This window comes from Drosophila simulans, chromosome 2L (genome assembly GCF_016746395.2).
Source record: "Drosophila simulans strain w501 chromosome 2L, Prin_Dsim_3.1, whole genome shotgun sequence".
In the NCBI taxonomy this organism is placed as follows: Eukaryota; Metazoa; Arthropoda; class Insecta; order Diptera; family Drosophilidae; genus Drosophila; species Drosophila simulans.
The window spans coordinates 22223828-22241679 of record NC_052520.2 but is presented as its reverse complement, the minus strand read 5'-3'; the positions used below and the strand labels follow the sequence as shown (position 1 = coordinate 22241679).

The 17852-nt window shown below is 41.0% G+C and overlaps 1 protein-coding gene across 2 annotated transcripts in view; it reads right to left on the bottom strand.

Annotated features, from left to right (window-relative positions):
- Positions 1-6351: 6351 nt before the first annotated feature.
- Positions 6352-17852, bottom strand: part of LOC6733134 (meiosis regulator and mRNA stability factor 1) — an 88157-nt gene continuing 76656 nt past the window's right edge. For both annotated transcript variants that reach the window (XM_044922358.1, XM_039291264.2), the window contains 6 exons: positions 10623-11487; positions 9822-9953; positions 7972-9768; positions 7648-7909; positions 6948-7558; positions 6352-6894 (listed from right to left, as the gene is read on the bottom strand). In XM_044922358.1, the coding sequence (XP_044778293.1) occupies positions 6697-6894; positions 6948-7558; positions 7648-7909; positions 7972-9768; positions 9822-9953; positions 10623-11487 (3865 nt within the window). In that variant the 3' untranslated portion in view covers positions 6352-6696. The remainder of the gene's footprint in view (positions 6895-6947; positions 7559-7647; positions 7910-7971; positions 9769-9821; positions 9954-10622; positions 11488-17852) is intronic.

The window sequence follows — 17852 nt, the reverse complement described above, 5'->3', positions numbered from 1 at the left end:
ACATCGACAGTACAAGTGTTCCTGGATCGCCGCTACAACTAGGTGTACCTGAGGAGGTTTCTCAAGAGACCGCAGAACTAGAGACCAGTAAATCACCTGGGCCGGATAGCATCGACGGGCAAGCATTAAATATGTTGCCTCTACACTCCTCACAGATATTAGCCAACATCTTTACAAGTTGCCCCCGGGTTGGGTAATTCCCTAAATAGTGCAAAAGCGCAGAGGTAATAGTTCTCCAGAAATCGGAAACTTGAAGTCAACCTAGCCTCGAATCGTCCGATCAGCTTATTGGCTATACTCTCCAAAATACTCGAATGAGTACTAGACGACGCCGAAATGATCCTTATCACAAGGTTGGCTTTAGACGACCCCACGGAACAACCGTCAATGCCACCGACTCATTAAGCGTATACTGTGCGCTCTTAAGGAGCAAAACAAGAGAGAATGCTGTAGTCGTGTTCACCGACTATTAGATACCCGTTCCTCAGCTAGTGTGAATGCGAACGCCAAATTTCGATAGATATTGAGGAATAAATTGAAAAAAATTTTAAAATAGTTCCAAAGTGTGGGCGTGACCGGTTTCGCTGCTGTAGGGCGTTAGAGTGGGAGTGGCATAGAAATTTGCACGTCAAATTAAATTATGGAAAAATATCAAAACATTTTGCAAAAGTGTGTCAGTTTTGGGCGGTTCTAGGGTGTCAGAATGGTTCATACGGACAGACGGATATGGCTAGATCGACTCGTCCATTGATCCTGATCAAGAATATACATATTATATAGTTTGAACGATTCCTTCTGCCTGTTACATACTTTTCAATGAATCTAGTATACCCTTTTACTGAACGAGTAACGGGTCGGGTATAAACATTTTTCTTTATTTTTTCCTTATTTTAATGTATTAAGCGGAATCTTTTCTTTAGTTAGAATCCCAATGTGAAACTGATTTTTCAAAATGCATTATTCTTATAACTATGGCTATAATCGTTGACAGCGACGTGAGCAGTGAACATTTATTCTTTTGTTTAATTGGACAAAGCTTTTATGCTGACGAATGGGATCACAGGCTGCACCCTCTGTTTAAAAGTTTGAAAATATTTATATCTGATTAGAACTAGGGTGCCGTCGATCGTGAAAGACTTATGTCGCTTAAGTAGTTTAATTTTGATGTCGTTTTGAATTGAATAATTCCCACAGCTCTGGACTTAAGTACTTGACAAATATTAGGTATCTAGGCATATACAGGTAGTTGACTGGCTTTGGGGTCTATTTGCGCATACGTCACGGGCACAAATTTAAATTCAGGGTACGGCAGCCTAACTATCTTTTTTAAAATGCGCGCCATTCAGTTAGTTGATATCATAGCGGAGGGCTAGTGGTCCCGTTCAAGAGAGGCTCCTGCAAAGTTTTGTCCCGACACGGTTCGGTCGCCATCATGCGTTGGAATAGTGAGGAGCGTGCCTTTGCCGTTGAGGCCTACTTTTCAAGCGGATGTTCATTTATTAAAACAGCGTGCATTTCGGAATCGCTTTAATTTTAGGCTCGCGTCCCAGACCGCAAATCAATTGTTACATGGGTCACTACATTCAGGCAAACTGCAAGTGCGACAAAACGAAGAACTGGAGTCCCTTGACCCGTTAGATCACCTGAGATCTTTGAAGCAGTGAGAGCGTCCATATAGCGATCTCCACGGCGTTCTGCAGGTAAACACGCATCTGACCTTGGACTAACCGATCGTTCTGTAAGAAGAATTCTGCATGATGATCTTTAATTTTTAAGGGAACACAATCTTCAATTGAGGGAACACTTTCCAGAGCGCCTTATCTCAATTAGAGGCGATTTGGAATGTCCGGCACACTCTCCCGATCTTTCCCCTTAAAATATTTTTCTATGGGGTTTTTTGAAGTCCCGTGCTTATGTGAACCGTCCAAGAACTCTACAAGATTTGAAAACTAACATCCAAGAAGAAATTGCCAACATAACACCTGCTATGCTTACAAGAGTTACGAAAATGCCCGAAATCGGGTTACGCAATGCATAAAGTCTAAAAATTTTGTTGTTTTATTGTTGATAATAGTGGGTCCGAGAAATCAATCGCTCTGTGGAAAATTTAACTCATCGTAATGATTCGACTATTTTTCATGGCATGTAACAGTCGGTCGCGGTCCCAAGGGGATCAACCACCTGGTGGTACGCGCCGTAATTGTGACACACTACTGAAAGAGCAAACACACTCTCCACGCGAGGGCGGCTGGAAACAGGCTCTTAGTAAGGTCATGTCTCTTCTAAGAGTGCTGGCTAATCGTAGTTGGGCTGGAGCTGGAAACTCTTAAAATTTCAATTTTAAGGTGGCATTCGACCCGTGCCGAGAGTCTGCCAGGCTAGGGGGCCCGGGAAACAATTAGCCCAGTCGCTAACGGAGAGTCCGGGCAAGTGGCGTCCGAGTCACCTGCAGAAGCTTTGTCTCTGGCCAAGACACCGCAGCCGCTAGAGCAAAGGCCCAACTATGCTTCGAAGCGGGCAAACTCCACCTTAACGCCTCCGACGGAAACGCCTAAGAGGCAGAAGGTGGAGAAGAGCAGGCCACCGACTACTCCCTTTGATGGCCCAAACACCTCAAGGGCACGCAAGCCATCATATGCGGCCAAAACTGGGACCATTAAAGTTGCGGTCGTACCAGAGGGGTACCCCAAGGTCGTCCTCAGTAGTGAGGACCTCTCACAGCTCGAGGACACACTACAGGAGGAGATAGTCCTCTCTGGTTGGGATACTCCAATTAAGTTTGGAGGAATCCACTTCAGGGTGGGTCACTTGATAGTAGATTGCCGCAACGCAACCACTGCTGAGTGGCTGCAATTAGCAGTCCCCAGCCTCAGAAAGTGGAGCGGTGTCTCCCTGGACGTACAGATGGGCGACGACTTGCCATCGTCAGACAACATCACCATCTTCTGCCCCAGGACAGGAGACAAGACCACAAAGTGGATCATGGAATTGATCAAAAAACAAAATGACTTGGACACGGAGAACTGGCGTCTTATGTCAAGGAAGAATGAGGGTGGTGGCTCAATCCTCAGCCTAGGCATTGATGACAACTCATGTGCCAAGATTGTTTCTAGCGACCACAAGTTGAGCTTGTGCCGGCACAAGACGGGTCGAGACTTTTCGAAATCTACCAGTCTCCGCGGAGAAGGAGAAGCCCAATAAGCTCTCCGAATCGAGCGAGAATCTGGTGGATGATAAGGATCTCGATGCGACCGTCATCGAGATGGGGGATCAGACCCTGATATCCTCTCAGGAGCTGGGCATGGAACTAGACCTGTTGAGTGAGGAAGAAGCTGTACCGGCGGATGGTGATCTGGGTATCTCCAGATCAGCAACGCCGACGATGGAGCCGATCATCTAATGGTCTGAAGTACAGGGATAGCTCAGGTGAACATCCATCGCTCCAAGGCGGCCTCGGCTGTGCTGGCAAGGATGTTCACCAAACAACATCTTGGGCTAGCCCTGGTACAGGAACCCTGGTATAACCAGGGAATAAAAGGACTGTACGTGAAGAACGCCAAGGTAATTTGGGATCAACGGGCCTCTAGCCCTAGAGCCTGTATCCTGGCATGTAGAAGTAGTAATTATTATATACTTACAGAATTTCTCACGCGGGACTGTGTACCGATCGTGGTAGAAGATGTGGGAGCAGTCAAGAAGACTGTGGTGGTATCGGTATACTTTGCCGGTGACGAGGCGTGCCCACCGCCCGAAATCACTGTACTGGCAGAATACTGCAAGAGGACGCACTCACCCATCTTCATCGGATGTGATGCAAATGCACATCACGTGATATGGGGCAGCAGCTCTTAGAATTTATCTTGAATAACAATATAGAAATCCTAAATGTCGGCAATGTTCCGACATTTGTTACTAGGGTAAGATCTGATGTTCTGAACATTACATTTTCTAGCAGATCAGTGGCTTCGCATATAAGCGACTGGCACGTATCTCCTGCGAAGTCAATTTCAGATCACAGAATTATTCGTTTTAACATAGGGCTAAATCTATAATGTAGCTAGCGTAGGCGCAATCCCAGGAATACGAACTGGGAAGGGTTCAATGCCTCCTTACTGCGAGATCAAATTACTGGGGTTATCTGGAAAATCCGTACCACTCTAGAACTGAAGGCCGCCGTAGAAGACATTAACTCGTGTCTTACAAACGCGTTCAGAGAAAACTGCTCCCTTGGCCGAGCCAAGAGGGAAAAAGATGCTTCACGGTGGAACGACTAATTGAAAAAGTTGCGGAAAGCGACCAGGCGTCTCTTTAACAAAGCAAAAAGTGAAGGGAACTGGGATGCCTACCGGAATAAACTGACCATGTATAACCATGAGATCAGGAATCCAGGCAATAGTAAACACATGTGAAGGCGCAAGACTTCACAGAGCAATCTCCAAAGGAGTGCCAGAATCAAATCTGGCACTACGAAAGGAGGATAACTCCTATACTATAGAAAGTAAGGAGAAGCTTGAGCTACTACTGACAACTCACTTTCCGGGCAGCACGCTTCAAACGGATGGGAATACCCCGGTAACGGCACAAAGTAGATCGTGTGCTACTGATTGGGCCAAAGCAAAATCAATAGTAACAACGGAGAGATTAAGATGGGCAATTGGTACATTCCAGCCCTACAAATCTCCTGGTCCAGATGGCATTCAACCAATCCTGCTACAACGAGCGCTAAATCAGCTCGCGGTGCCGATCAGAAACTGATCAGCAGCCTAGCTTTAGGACACATTCTGCCTGGAGTATAGCAAAAGTGCTCTTCATTCCAAAAGCTGGAAAGAAAGACATCACTTATCCGAAGTCGTTCAGACCCATCAGCTTGACATCGTATTTGCTAAAAACGTTGGAAAAGCTTGTGGATGTCAGCATTAGAAGCGTTATGCTTGTAGAGCATCCGCTCCAACGGACGCAGCACGCCTCCAGGGCGGGCAGATCAACTGATACTGCCCTATATCACCTGAAAATCCTTATTGAGGATTCACTTACTCATAAGAAAGTGGCGTTATGTGCCTTCTTAGACATACAGGGTGCTTTCGACAATACCTCCCATGAGGCTGTCAACGCATCCCTGGCAAGAAGAGGACTAGATGCGACGACCAGCAGATGGATCAAGTCACTACTACGTCCACAGTATCTACCACAAGGGGTTGCCCCTAAGGGGGTGTCCTGTCACCTCTTCTGTGGTGCCTTCTGGTAGACGAGTTGCTGGAAAGACTGACCCGCAGTGGTCAAGGCTATGCTGACGATATTTTCATTATAGCTAGAGGTAAATATGAGGAAACACTCTGGGATATCATTCAACTGGGTCTCAATATGACCAGCGAATGGTGCAAGGAAGTAACCCTGAGCCTAAATCCTAGCAAAACTGTTATTGTTCCTTTCACAAATAGGTAGTCAAGCAGCCATAAAGGCACTCAGCAAAGCTAAGATAACATCTAAGCTAGTAAATGAAGTGAGGACAGCACTAGACAAACTAGGAGATGTCAACAAACTCAAAATAAGGTGGTTCCCGGGACACAACACCATCTCGGGAAATGAGCTAGCGGACAACCTAGCCAGGATAGGGGCAGGGACCCACTAATTGGGACCGAACCCTTCTGTGATGTTGGTCACCACAGAGTACTGGGCTTACTGAAGTCACTAGAGAAAGAAAAACGTCTGTTCTTGTGGGAACACCTACCAGGACTTTGGCAGTCTAAGATTCTCCTCGTGAATATAACCATAAAAGGTTCAAGACCATAATGACACACGGGAAAAACACCGTGTGCATTTTGACTGGCCTAATTAAGGGGCATTCGCGGCTTCACAGCCATTTGCACAAACTTGGCATTGCAGACAGTGAACTCTGTCGCTTCTGCTGCATGGAGGAGGAGAACTCTGCACATATTACATGTGATTGCATGGCGCTTGTCATCAAGAGGAACAGACTCCTGGGCATGAATGTAGTCCGACGGGAAACAATTGCAGCCCCGAACCCCAATAAAATTCTGGCATTTATACAGTGCATTGGACTTCAGGGGGATATTTGAGTCATGAAGGGGTAGTACAATAAAAAGTGTTCTAATAATTTGGCAGATATTGCAATCAGCTGTCAGCTGAAGTGCCAAAATTAAAATCACCACTAGTTGCCATACAAATTAACCAGCGCAATTCCTTTTATTTCTACTGCCTTTAATATTTTCTGAATATTACAAAAAAAACATTGTTGTTAGCAACGCACTCAACAAGAGCAGCGATATAATTAAATGTATGTAATATAAATCCTTTAAAAGGATACAAACTTTAAAGCAAGCAAAATAAAAGTTTTTAATAAACTCTAAAAATATTTATTGGGAATTTAAAGAGATATACTCGATACATTTTTTGGACTTGTAAGAACGTTTGGAGCCACTAAGTACTGCCGATCCAGTTGCTATCCCTGATTTTCTTGACAATCAATACATCGACATTATAAAACATTTATATAATAAAATTTACTTATAATAAAGTTAAAAAACTTTTCTTAACACAAAATAATTACAATTATTGGAAAATTGTTTCTTATTTGTATTCTAGGAAGTCATTTAAGGGAATTTATAAATGAACACATTAAATAATTATTATTCTTATTAGATTAAGTTATTTTGACAATGGGTGTATAACTTGTTATCAAGCTATTTTACGATCGTGATTATCAAAACTAAACAACTGCCGCTTCAAATTTTCATTTTTCGAAATGGTGTAAGGCGAAAGTATATTGGAAAACGTTTTAGTTGTTTTTGCCTTAGGAAGTCGAATGTTAAGTATGTCATGCCTGAGCTGTTCCGATCCTTTGCTCCAAATGGGATCAATCCAAAAGGGTAATTTCTAATTGAAAAACAAAATAATAAAATATATTTTGGATTATTTGTACCTTTTACCTCTTTGGCTTGACCATCAAACTTAAGTGGCTCGTAAATGGATCCTATTGGTGGTGCGATGTAATTTCCCATAATGTAAGGACAGTCAGTTCCATTTTCCGATTTGGGATAATTAGATGGATTAGGGTGATTAAAGTTTTGTTGACGTCTACGCCAAAGTTCGGATGGTTCATTTGAAGTGTCAACTGCGATAGCTGTGCCTGCAGATATGTTTGTTAAATCTCCTGCTCCTAGACTGGCATTTAGCTCGCCAGAAGAGTTAAATGAACTGTTAAATAACTGAAGAGATTTCATAGAGTTTTCCTTGTTGCTGTAACTATTGGAAAAACTTCCACTTTCCAGAGCTGATCCGAAACTATTAGGCAATGATAAGTTGGTTCTTGGGGGAAAACAATTCGCTGGTAGATGAAATATGTCGTTATCGACATGGTGTGCTTGGAATGTGGAACAATTGTTGATTGTTGCGTTTCGTTTCCGGGGTGGCTGACTGATTGGAAGTCCATTATGCTCGCCAAAGTGACTATGGAAGCTCCGTTGTGCTCTATGTTTAGAATTTGTTAGCTTCTGGGATTCCAGGACGTACTGGTCTTTGCTTAAAGAACTTTGACGAACTAAGAAGGGGGCAAATTGTGATTATTAATTTTCTTTAGTTCTTAATATATTTTAATATTCTTTAATAGGATATCTAGAGTTTACTTACGCTCACAGTTCATATTAATGGAAACCTCGCTTCTTTCTTGCGTTGGTCCGTTGTTAATCCTGAATAGGTCTTTGTGTGCTGCGATCACTGAATATAGATTTGGGAATCCGAATTCAAAAGTGGTACTAAGGCCACAGTTTAAACCATTCTTGATCTCATAGAGATACATGCTTGGTCGCTGTTCTAGCATACGCACAATGGCAATTATAAACTTCATGAAACGGGTTAGACGAATACACTGTATGCCACCATCATTGTATACCTGAAATAATGTGAACCTAAACATACGTTTTTAAAATATTGTAAATTTTTGTTCAGTTTTACCTCAATCGCTTGTCGCATGGCTAAAAGAGCTGACTCTGAAAGCTGGTCCTTATGCTTAGAATTGAAATCCCTAACCAATGAGCTTTTATGAATTGGTTTTACCAATTGTTGAGATTGAGTTAACTTAACTTCACCTCTAACGTTTGTCCAAACTGATGCAGAAGGGTCCCTTTCAATGACATAATTACACACCCTATAGCAAAGAAAACGAAATTCATGATCGTTATTGTGGCAGATTAGCCAAATGGCCTGTTCTTTTTTCTTTAGCTCGACGTAAGGCAACAGCTCAACTGCCAAAGCCATATCCATGACACCCAAAGTTTTCGGCTGAATTTGGTAGCCATATTTCTTTTTGTGCAATACCAGCACCTGTTCTAGCTTCATACAGTGCGATGAGTTTCCTGTGGCATTGCAAATTAGGTTCTCACATTGTTCAGCGAAAACTCTTCTAGCTACTTGTGGCGAGAGAGCTATTTTCTTGTCCTCATCACTTGTCAACTTCATTTCCACCAAACCATTAATTGCCTCTAGAAGATCGGCCAGTTTAAGAAAGCCGTAATCACTGAGACGACATTGGTATGCAAAGTGGTAATGATAGGACCGTACAAACTTCTGAAATAGAATAGTGTACTGAAGAGCGTTTTGGAAGAGCTCAACCATTTCCCCGGCGAACACACACGTTTTCTCCAATTCACTGTTTGTCTGCTTGCGTTTTGGCATTGATATAAGAATATCTTTTCCGTTCTGTACTGCGCCTAAAGTCACGATGTTGGAGCTTACTAAGCCGTCTAGAATGTCTATAAGGTCGCACACTCCATAATCAGTGATGTCAAAAGTTTTATTTTGGGTCTGTGTAAAAACTAATGGCAACTGGGAAAGCAGAACTGAGTTGTTACCATTTGCGCGCAATACACGCAATAAGTCTGATGTAAACCTGCGTATTTGAATGCGGTGGGATAGCGTAATTTGACGATTTTCGCCGTCTCCCATAATTTGGACAACGTTTGATAATGCCTCAAACAATTCGATTAACTTTGTATAGCCATAGTCTGCAACTCGACATTGCTTTCCAAAGTGATTGTGGTAGGCGGGAATAAAACGGTTGAATTTCATAGTTGATTTTGGTGACATCTTTAGCAGCTCTATAACCTCGCGGGAAATTTGGAAAAGCGGATCGGCAACTGAGTTTTTGAAATAGCTTCCACAATTCGTGCGATCACTGGCAGTCTGGCTACATGCATTAGAACTGGCATTAAAAGTTCCTGATTGCATTTCTTTGTTTATTTCTAACCAGCCGAGAATTTTAATTCCGAAATTGTTAGCCCGAACTTGAATTCCCTGAACACAGCAAATCAAATGCTCCAAGTTAACGCCATTTTCGTTCGCCATTATAGATACATTAAGCTCTTCTTTAATGCAGTGAAGAAGGGTAGCCACCGGAATATCCCCCGTATGTACCTTGAGGAGTGGATAAATTAGTTTCTGAATTTCCGAAATGCTCATAAAGACGTTTGGTAGTGGCTCGATGTCCTGCTCGGCCCATCCCTTGTGCTGCTCCTTTTTAAAATGAATACTACAGTAAGGAACACTATGTTGGAGTCCTTCCATTAAGGGGGATATATCGAGGGTGTTTACTAATTCCGGATTTAAGCTGATAAACTTTTCCTCATTGTTATCCGAGTTAATGGTACATATGTCCTGCATTTTGTACAAATCTAATACACTGATTGAGGTTTTGAAGCGCGACTGAAACAGTTCTCTGAACTTATACATGGGGAGGGTGTTGAATGGGACATCCTTAAAAGTAAGCAATGTTAAATAATTAATTAAGAAAAAATCGTAATTATTACCTTTAGAAGTCCGGCGACCTGGCAACGTAGTGTGTTGACCTCGGTATGGGAGGAATCTCGAGTATAACTGACCAGCATGCGTTTGTGTCCAATTTTCTTGCGGTGCAAATTGGAGACGACCTGCTTTGCGAACTGACGAAAAAATATGATCAGTCGAAAATAATGTAAGTGCTTACAAAAGGGACTTACAAAATAATTAAAACTAACTCATTAAACATTATAAATTTGACCTCTAATAATTGATAGATGGGAAACGGAATTGACCGAGCTTTTTAAAGAAATGTAAACCAAAAATTAAACGATTGCGAAACAACATAGGCATATTTAATAATTTTTCTATTTCTTTCTTTTAAATGAAACTCTTATTTACAATTATTTTAAGTGTACCTTTGGTGAGATCCTAACACAAGAGAAATCTGATAGAAAAGCTGACTGTTTTAAATTTAAAGAAAAATTACGTATATCCCACAAAAGAGAACTAATACTTCAGAAAATAAAGTTTTTATTAAACGTATCCGTAAAAATATAGAAACTCCAAAATTATAAGAAGTAAAAAGATTTAAAGTTTATGGACTGTCTGGATAGCGTTTTAGTTACTTGATTTTAGGTACATAATTATCGAAATAAAAGTTTTCCTGAATAGTTTTCTGTTTTCCAGAACAGAAAAAAGTCAAGGTCTATAAGTCTCTGCCACTTACGATTCCAAAATAAGTATACCTTTTTACCACCAATACTATTGGACTTGACTATTTGGCCGTAGGACTTCAAAAATATTTAATTTGAATTAGGATTGTGTCTTACATAAAGATCTGGAACAGTGACTTTGGCATAGGAGCTTCCCTCGAAGACAAGGGACACAACAGGCGTAATGGGCTTAAGCTGATTAAGTAGAAAGCTGCGTATATGTGATTCGTCCAGCGAGTAGTCCAAGTTGGTGATCTGCAATGTAACAGCATCGCTCATCTCCGTAATCTTAGCAAAAGTATGACCTTCCTTATCTCCACCGTCTTCGCCGGATGACCTTTGGATGGTCACCGCGGTTGTTGCTGACCTGGTGCAAGGCAACAATTCATTAGGAGGAATCATGTTCATTTTGATGTTGTGAGAGGTGATGCCGGCTTTTGAGCAAGTGGTGCTTTCAACGAACGAATTGTCCACGATTGGAGCTACCGATGCCAATGTTGTCTGTTGCTGCGCAAAGTGGCTTGCGGTCTGATAATACGGAACAATCGTTTGATAAGACGCTGCACCTTGTTGGTCTTGGATGTGCGCATGGTTGATCAGGGGAGTACTGGCTATAGGGAAACCAGTTGTTGAAGCAGAGTAGGAACGATTGTTATAGTATGGAATATATCGGTTGCGGCTGTTGAAAGTGGAGTTTGCCGTGGTACGAACATATTGGTGCAGATTAAGGTGGCTGGAAAACGATAAGGGTTCAGAAGCATTTTGCACTTGACCGTCGCCTACATATAGGCTGTGGACCTGCGACCCAGTTTTATTAAGGCGTAGTCTTTCTGCGTTTCCTGCTTCCGAAAAGTTGTTAAAGTTCGAGTATAGTGCGGTGGTCGGCGATAGTGTCGATAGCTGTTGATAAGGCATGGGATCCGAATGTTCCATTACATAAAATATGTTTTCGACTTTTCCGTTTCTATCAAACGGCCAGCATCTAGTAGGTAAAAGCAAAAGAAGTAAATAAATATAACTACAGTTTAACATTTAGCTATATAAAAATCATCATATGAAATATATATTTTTAATGCTTTAATTAACAAGATAGAACTAAAAAGCGTTCTAACATTCAAAGATGACTAGAATGAAGGTTGAAACACTAAAATATGAAATATAAAATACCTTTTTGCTGAGAATATGAGTGCCAGTTCACAGCAAAACTTGTCTAAATTGTTGCCTAATCCTATGATTTTTGTCTTCTGAATTCCGTCTTCTGAATTCCCAGAATACAATCTGCCTATCTCTAATAAACCGTCGTCACGGCCTTTAAAAAAATTTGTACACACTCAATAAATGTAAGGTCCTGAGCAGCGATCCAAAGAACTAGCGAAGAAGCTTCGCAAATCAAAGAAACGGCTGTTACGCTTACTTCTTAACAGGCGATTTCAACGTAGAAAACAAATCAACAAAGAGTAACCCAGATCTACAGAGTGCCGAAAGAAAGAGGGCGTGCTCTTCATCAACTCCTAAGTCATTGAGCTACCAAAGCCAAACCTCACCACCGCCGGCTTCAATGGGAGAAGCTCTGCTGGCGCAGCAAAAGCACCACCAATATCCAAACCAACTACCAATATTGCGAATTCTGTGCCAACTGCAGTAGCACAAAATACAGTTGCAGCAAAACCCGTCAGCTTTGATAAGCAACAAACGATCCTGGCCATAAAGACCGGTATGGATCGCCCACTAAATACTGTTGGTAATAAGGCAAATATCAACCTTATCAACAAAAGAAACGAGCAAGCTAAGAGCTCCAATGACAACCCTGTTGTTCTTATTAAAGAAAAATTCTATGAAACCAAAGTTCAAACGAAGTCCGAAGAACACTTTCGAACTGTGTTACAATACCTGGAGGAAAAAAAAAGAAGTTATACACCTATTAACTAAAAAGCAGCAAGGGACTGCAAGTTGTACTAAAAGGAATCGAACCTGACGTCCCCCCCTCTGAGATTCAAGAAGCCCTTAAAGACAAGGGCTTCTGTGCCAAAAATTTAAGCAACATAAACAGGAACAAAACGCCGCAACCACGCTTCAAGATCGAGCTCTAACCACATAGCGAAGCCCTAAAGAAAAACGAAGTGCACCCTATCTACAAGCTGCTGTTCCTATTGCATGGAACGATCACCATGGAAGAACCACACAAACGCAACGGACCTTTACATTGTACTAACTGAAAGGAGTAGGGACACACCAAGACATACTGCACACTTTGATCAGTCTGCGTAGTCTGCGGAGACTTTCACAACTCCCTAAACTCCTCACAGCAGCCAGGATCTCAACACCAAAACGGAAGGATTTTGGAAATTAAGAAGTTCAAAAGCAACCTGCAAATGTAACAGAAGGTTCTGGTCAGTTCGTTCATAATGATACCGAAGCTCGGGAAAGATCACACGATTCCGTCATCTTACAAACCAGAAGGTTTATTATCATGCATATCTAAATTATTAGAAAAATCGCGCAATTTACCATACATATATGGAAGCTTACAACATTATCCCAGCCCATCAATTTGGCTTCAGAGAAAATAATGGAACTATCGAGCAAATTAACAGACTAACATCAGAAATTCGCACAGCCTTCTAGCTGCGGTATATTGCAACGCGATATTCCCCGATGAGAAGAGGCTATCTGACTGGAGTAAAAAAAAAAATCGGAAAAAATTTTAAACATATAATATTTAATCTTAACAGACTTGCCCTCCACTCTGCCTGAATAGCAAGCAGATCCCCCAACTCAACGAAATAACGTATCTAGGTGTCAACCTCGACAGACGTGTAAAGACAGGCGAAGACATATCAAATGCAAGAAACTACACCTAAAACGCCAGATCGCCCTTATGTCTGGACCACAACGAGCAAGCTAAGAGCTCCAATGACAACCCTCTACTACTTCACTCTTTAGCCAATCTGAACAAATGGACTTCATACAGCGCGTTCAATCAAAGATCCTGCGATCTGTCACTGTGGCACCATGGTATATTTGAAACGAAAACATACACAGGCATCTCGGCATTCACGCAGTAAAAGAAGAAATAGACAAGCAAAAAGCGTCCTTCTATGAAAAACTCTCTGCCCACCCAAATCCTCTCGAGAGGGACTTGACCCGGGTTTCCAACCTAGCCCGCCTACAACGTACCAAAGACACTAGTATAATTATTCTAGTGTCTTTGAACGTACCTGTCCAACCCCGCCATAATTTGTGAGAGCCATTTTTACAGCTCTAGCATATATGTATATATATATATATCCAGTATATAGGTTATAGTATAAGATTTGATACACTTATTGTTAGTCTGAATTTTGAGAAAATTCAATTAATAAAGGCAAAGTAAAAAAAAGTAAGAAAAAGACAATTTTAATAGCTGGTTGAAATTTGTAGAGTAAGTGTGTTATCCATCTTGTAGACTGATTAATTTCCTAATTAGAATATAAGCTTAATCTTTTCGCGAAAATTAAATTTTTAGTTATCAAGAGGAGGCTAATACAATAGCAATAAAAAATCAGCAATCAAACATCTTATCCGCTGAGATGATATTAAGTTATGGTTTTGATAGAAGCACGGACAATCTAAATACAACCAGGCGTACACTGACTACCACTCAGATGAAGACGATTAATCCACATTTTGCAAATCCACATTTTGCAAGGACAGTAACGCCTCTGCGCCTTATAGATTTGTCAGGCAACGAACCATAGTACTCCGTAAAATCTAAAAATGCTATCCGTTACAAATATGAACTCAGGCTTGCCCCATCAAAAGATTTTTGATGTCGGTTAAGGTCGACCAACCAAAACAAGGGGGATTCGGAGGGACAAATGTTGCTAATACTGCTCGCCGGGCATTCAATTACTTCCAAGTCTTCTTCGATATAACATCCCAATAATTTTTAACATGAGGAAAATAGGTCTGTCATGTAAGGGGTTTACCTGGATAACTACGAACAACTGTTCCATAAGCCGGAGAACTAATTATTGGCAAGACTAACTGATTTGCAATGATAGCGACCATTTACAAGTTTCTGGTTTAATCAAAACAGATTTATGAAAACACAGATTTCCAGTCGGATGTTTTGTCAAAGAGGCTTCAGAATTCAAAAATAAGATTTACAAATCCGACGGAAAGCAAAGTCCAATTTTCAACTTTACAGAAGTGATTTAACTTCGGACCCTATATTATCATCTCTAAACACTTTTTCCGTGAGAAGTCATTGAATTGTTGTCGTACGAATTAGAACGTGCAGACGATTGTTTGGATAATCCTTATAAAACCACATATTTTGTAACATTGAAGAATATACTAAAGAATATATTAAGTAAAAAAATTCGTTTGAGAGGAGGGTTGCGCTCGCAACAGTGTTCGGTAACCGTAGGATGGTCACGGTACCGCATCGTCCAGGACATACGTTCAATAAGATGCTTCAGGTGACTGGATTACGGCCACCGGGAATTAAATTGTCATACTAACCTATCTATGGAAGAGTGGGAAACAGCACCAATGCTCAGCATCGCAATCGCTCCACCTAGCGACAGTCCGGAGCAATTAGGGGAAATGCTTGGAAAGCTTGTTGACCATGCAAGGAGGCGACCTCGATACCTGAGCTACAGAATGGGGCATTCGGAGTTCTAACACAAGAGGACGAGCTGTGATCATACAAAGCTAAGCGAGTCGAGTTTAAGTACGGCATAGCTGCAGTGCATTCAAGGACCTTCTTGCAAGCGTATACGACGGTGCCCGGAAGTTTCATATGACAGCGTGGAGCCCACTACGTCTGTATTGTACCGAAGATTCATGACGCATTTTTATGGCCCGCGATCTGGTATGCTTACCGATTGAGCTTGGGTGCTATTGTTTCAAACCTGCCCTTTCCTACCGAAATGGTCGATAAACGAAACAAGGAGCAGTCCGCTCTGCTGGCGAAAGTTGCTTATGAAGACAGCATCACAAGACAACGAAAGATGGAGTCAAAATGCTGCGCTGAGGACACCAACAGGATTGACGAAGCGGGCAGTGAATAAGCTGTGTCCTACCCCTTAGAAATTCTGTTGAAAGTCACGCATCCAACGGGGAAGTATGTCGGGTCACGCAGCCGCCAGCAGATTCCTAAATGTTTACCTTGTAAACATGACAACTTTGTAGACAGTTAAACTCTGCTGTTCGCTCCTCGTGATCTATCACTTCTAAGTGCAAGTCACGTTGGCGGTATTGTCAGAGGCTTGCGATTCCTCACAGCTCATCTTGGAACTATCTATATACTAGTTCAAAAAGCAGGTCTACCTTTACGATGTGTCCTCTTGGGATTCACCGTACCATCCCAGTCCAGGATTTTCTCGTCTCTCCACAGTTTAGGATTTTTTCTAGTCCTGCCAGATGAAACTTTTGAATTTCAGAATTTCGTTATTTTCCCTACTTTGTGATTGATGAACTAATTTATTAGAGTTGAATTTCCATGTAAACGACTTCATATATGACATTCGTTTATTGTCGAACTGTAATTTCTACCAACGAGAGAATCTTCAAAGTCTTATGATATCCCAAAGCAGAATGTACGTATAAACTAGTGCATTATTATTTATATGAAATTATTTGCTATTATTACACCAGGGTGTATTTTCTGTTTGGTTGATAAATTTATAGTTCGAAGAATTTCTTCACAAGGTGTGGAAAAGTCATTATGGCCATTGCACAGGAGCATTTCTGGAAATAACGCTGTTACCGAACACATCGACGAATAAGTCGGTGGTTTGTCGGACTGTGTGGCACCGTCTTGCTGAAACCAAATGTCTTCTGGACCATTCTCTATTGTTTGGAAACAAAAGTTCGTCAAGAATGGCTCGGTAGGGGTTGCCGTTGACGGTAACATTCATTCCTTCGGCGGCTATGTACCGCCAGTCCATAAACCGCACCAAAATGTGCATTTCGCTAAGTGGCATGCTAGTGGATTAGTGTCGGGCGAAGTAAACGGTGCACTTTCACAAACGACCTCTGATTTTCGAAATAAAATTCAAATAAATTTTTATATTTCTCAGTGTTTTTTCAGCAGCTTGCTTTTCTATAGAAAAAAAATCTAGTATCCCTAAATATTTAAAATACACCAGTTGCTTAAATTGAAAAATATTCGGTACTTAAATTTTAATGTATACAATCAACAATTTTATTTCCACAAGAAATAATTCAAAAATAATTCTGGGATAGGAAACTCCCGCGGAATTGCTATATGCTCTTCCGAAATTATTTAAAAAATTTATCGCTAGTCAATTGCAACACAAAATCGGTCGCTTATTTTGCAACGTTTTACCACGTGCGGATATACTACTATTAGGGTTATATATAGTTACAAATAAACAGCTACAAAAAATTGCCTTGAATCTATTAAATAAACTGTTTCGTATACAAACTTAGTCCAACGCTGAAATCAGAGTTTTTTCCAAATAAAAAGTATCGAGACCGATTTTTGTTCTTTATTGTATGATGCTCAGCATAAGATTGGAAAGTGAATGTAAGTGAAATGGAGGAGAAGCCTTTGTGCTTAAGAAATATGTTAGTGTATTTTGGGAGAGCATTGCTCCTTCGATTCTTAAGTTGAGGAGAAGCCTCAGAGAGAGATATCAAAACTGCTTAGGTTAGGATTTGGGATTTGTTTACATGAATGGCTAAGTGCCGTTGCCAAAGAATTTGTTTATCGTTGCCAAAGAATTCGTTTATCAAAACGCATACTAACTAAGCAGATGGCATACAGTACGGGAACCAATTAAGTGCTTTATTGTTCATTGAATTAATGAAATTTGCCGGTTTGGGTGGCGCAAATACGTCACTATGTACATATGTATGTCCCACTGTATTATACGTGACATAATGGGCGACGCGAGCGTCGCAAGAAATTTGGGTGAAAAGAGAAACATAAAGGTAAAGACGAAAATTGTATTGAGTGTGTTGAGTATTATTGTTTCTTTTTTGCAAGCCTTCGTGTGCATTGTCTTTTTTCTACCTGCTGCACCATTTTCCTCATTTATCTTAAATGTATAATTATAATAATATTAATTAATTAATTATATTCATTTATTAGTTAATTATATTAATTAATAACATTAATTATTATTATTAAATATTTATTATTATGATTAGACAAAGACAAAATCACTGAACTTGTAAGAGACAACCAATAACACCATGGGTGCTTAAAAATCTCAAGTGAATCTTGTGTGTTTTGTCCAACTCTATGGATTTATAAAGTATATATATTCTTGATCAGGATCAATAGCCGAGTCGATCCCACTCTGTCCGTCTGTTTGTCCGTCCGAATGCACG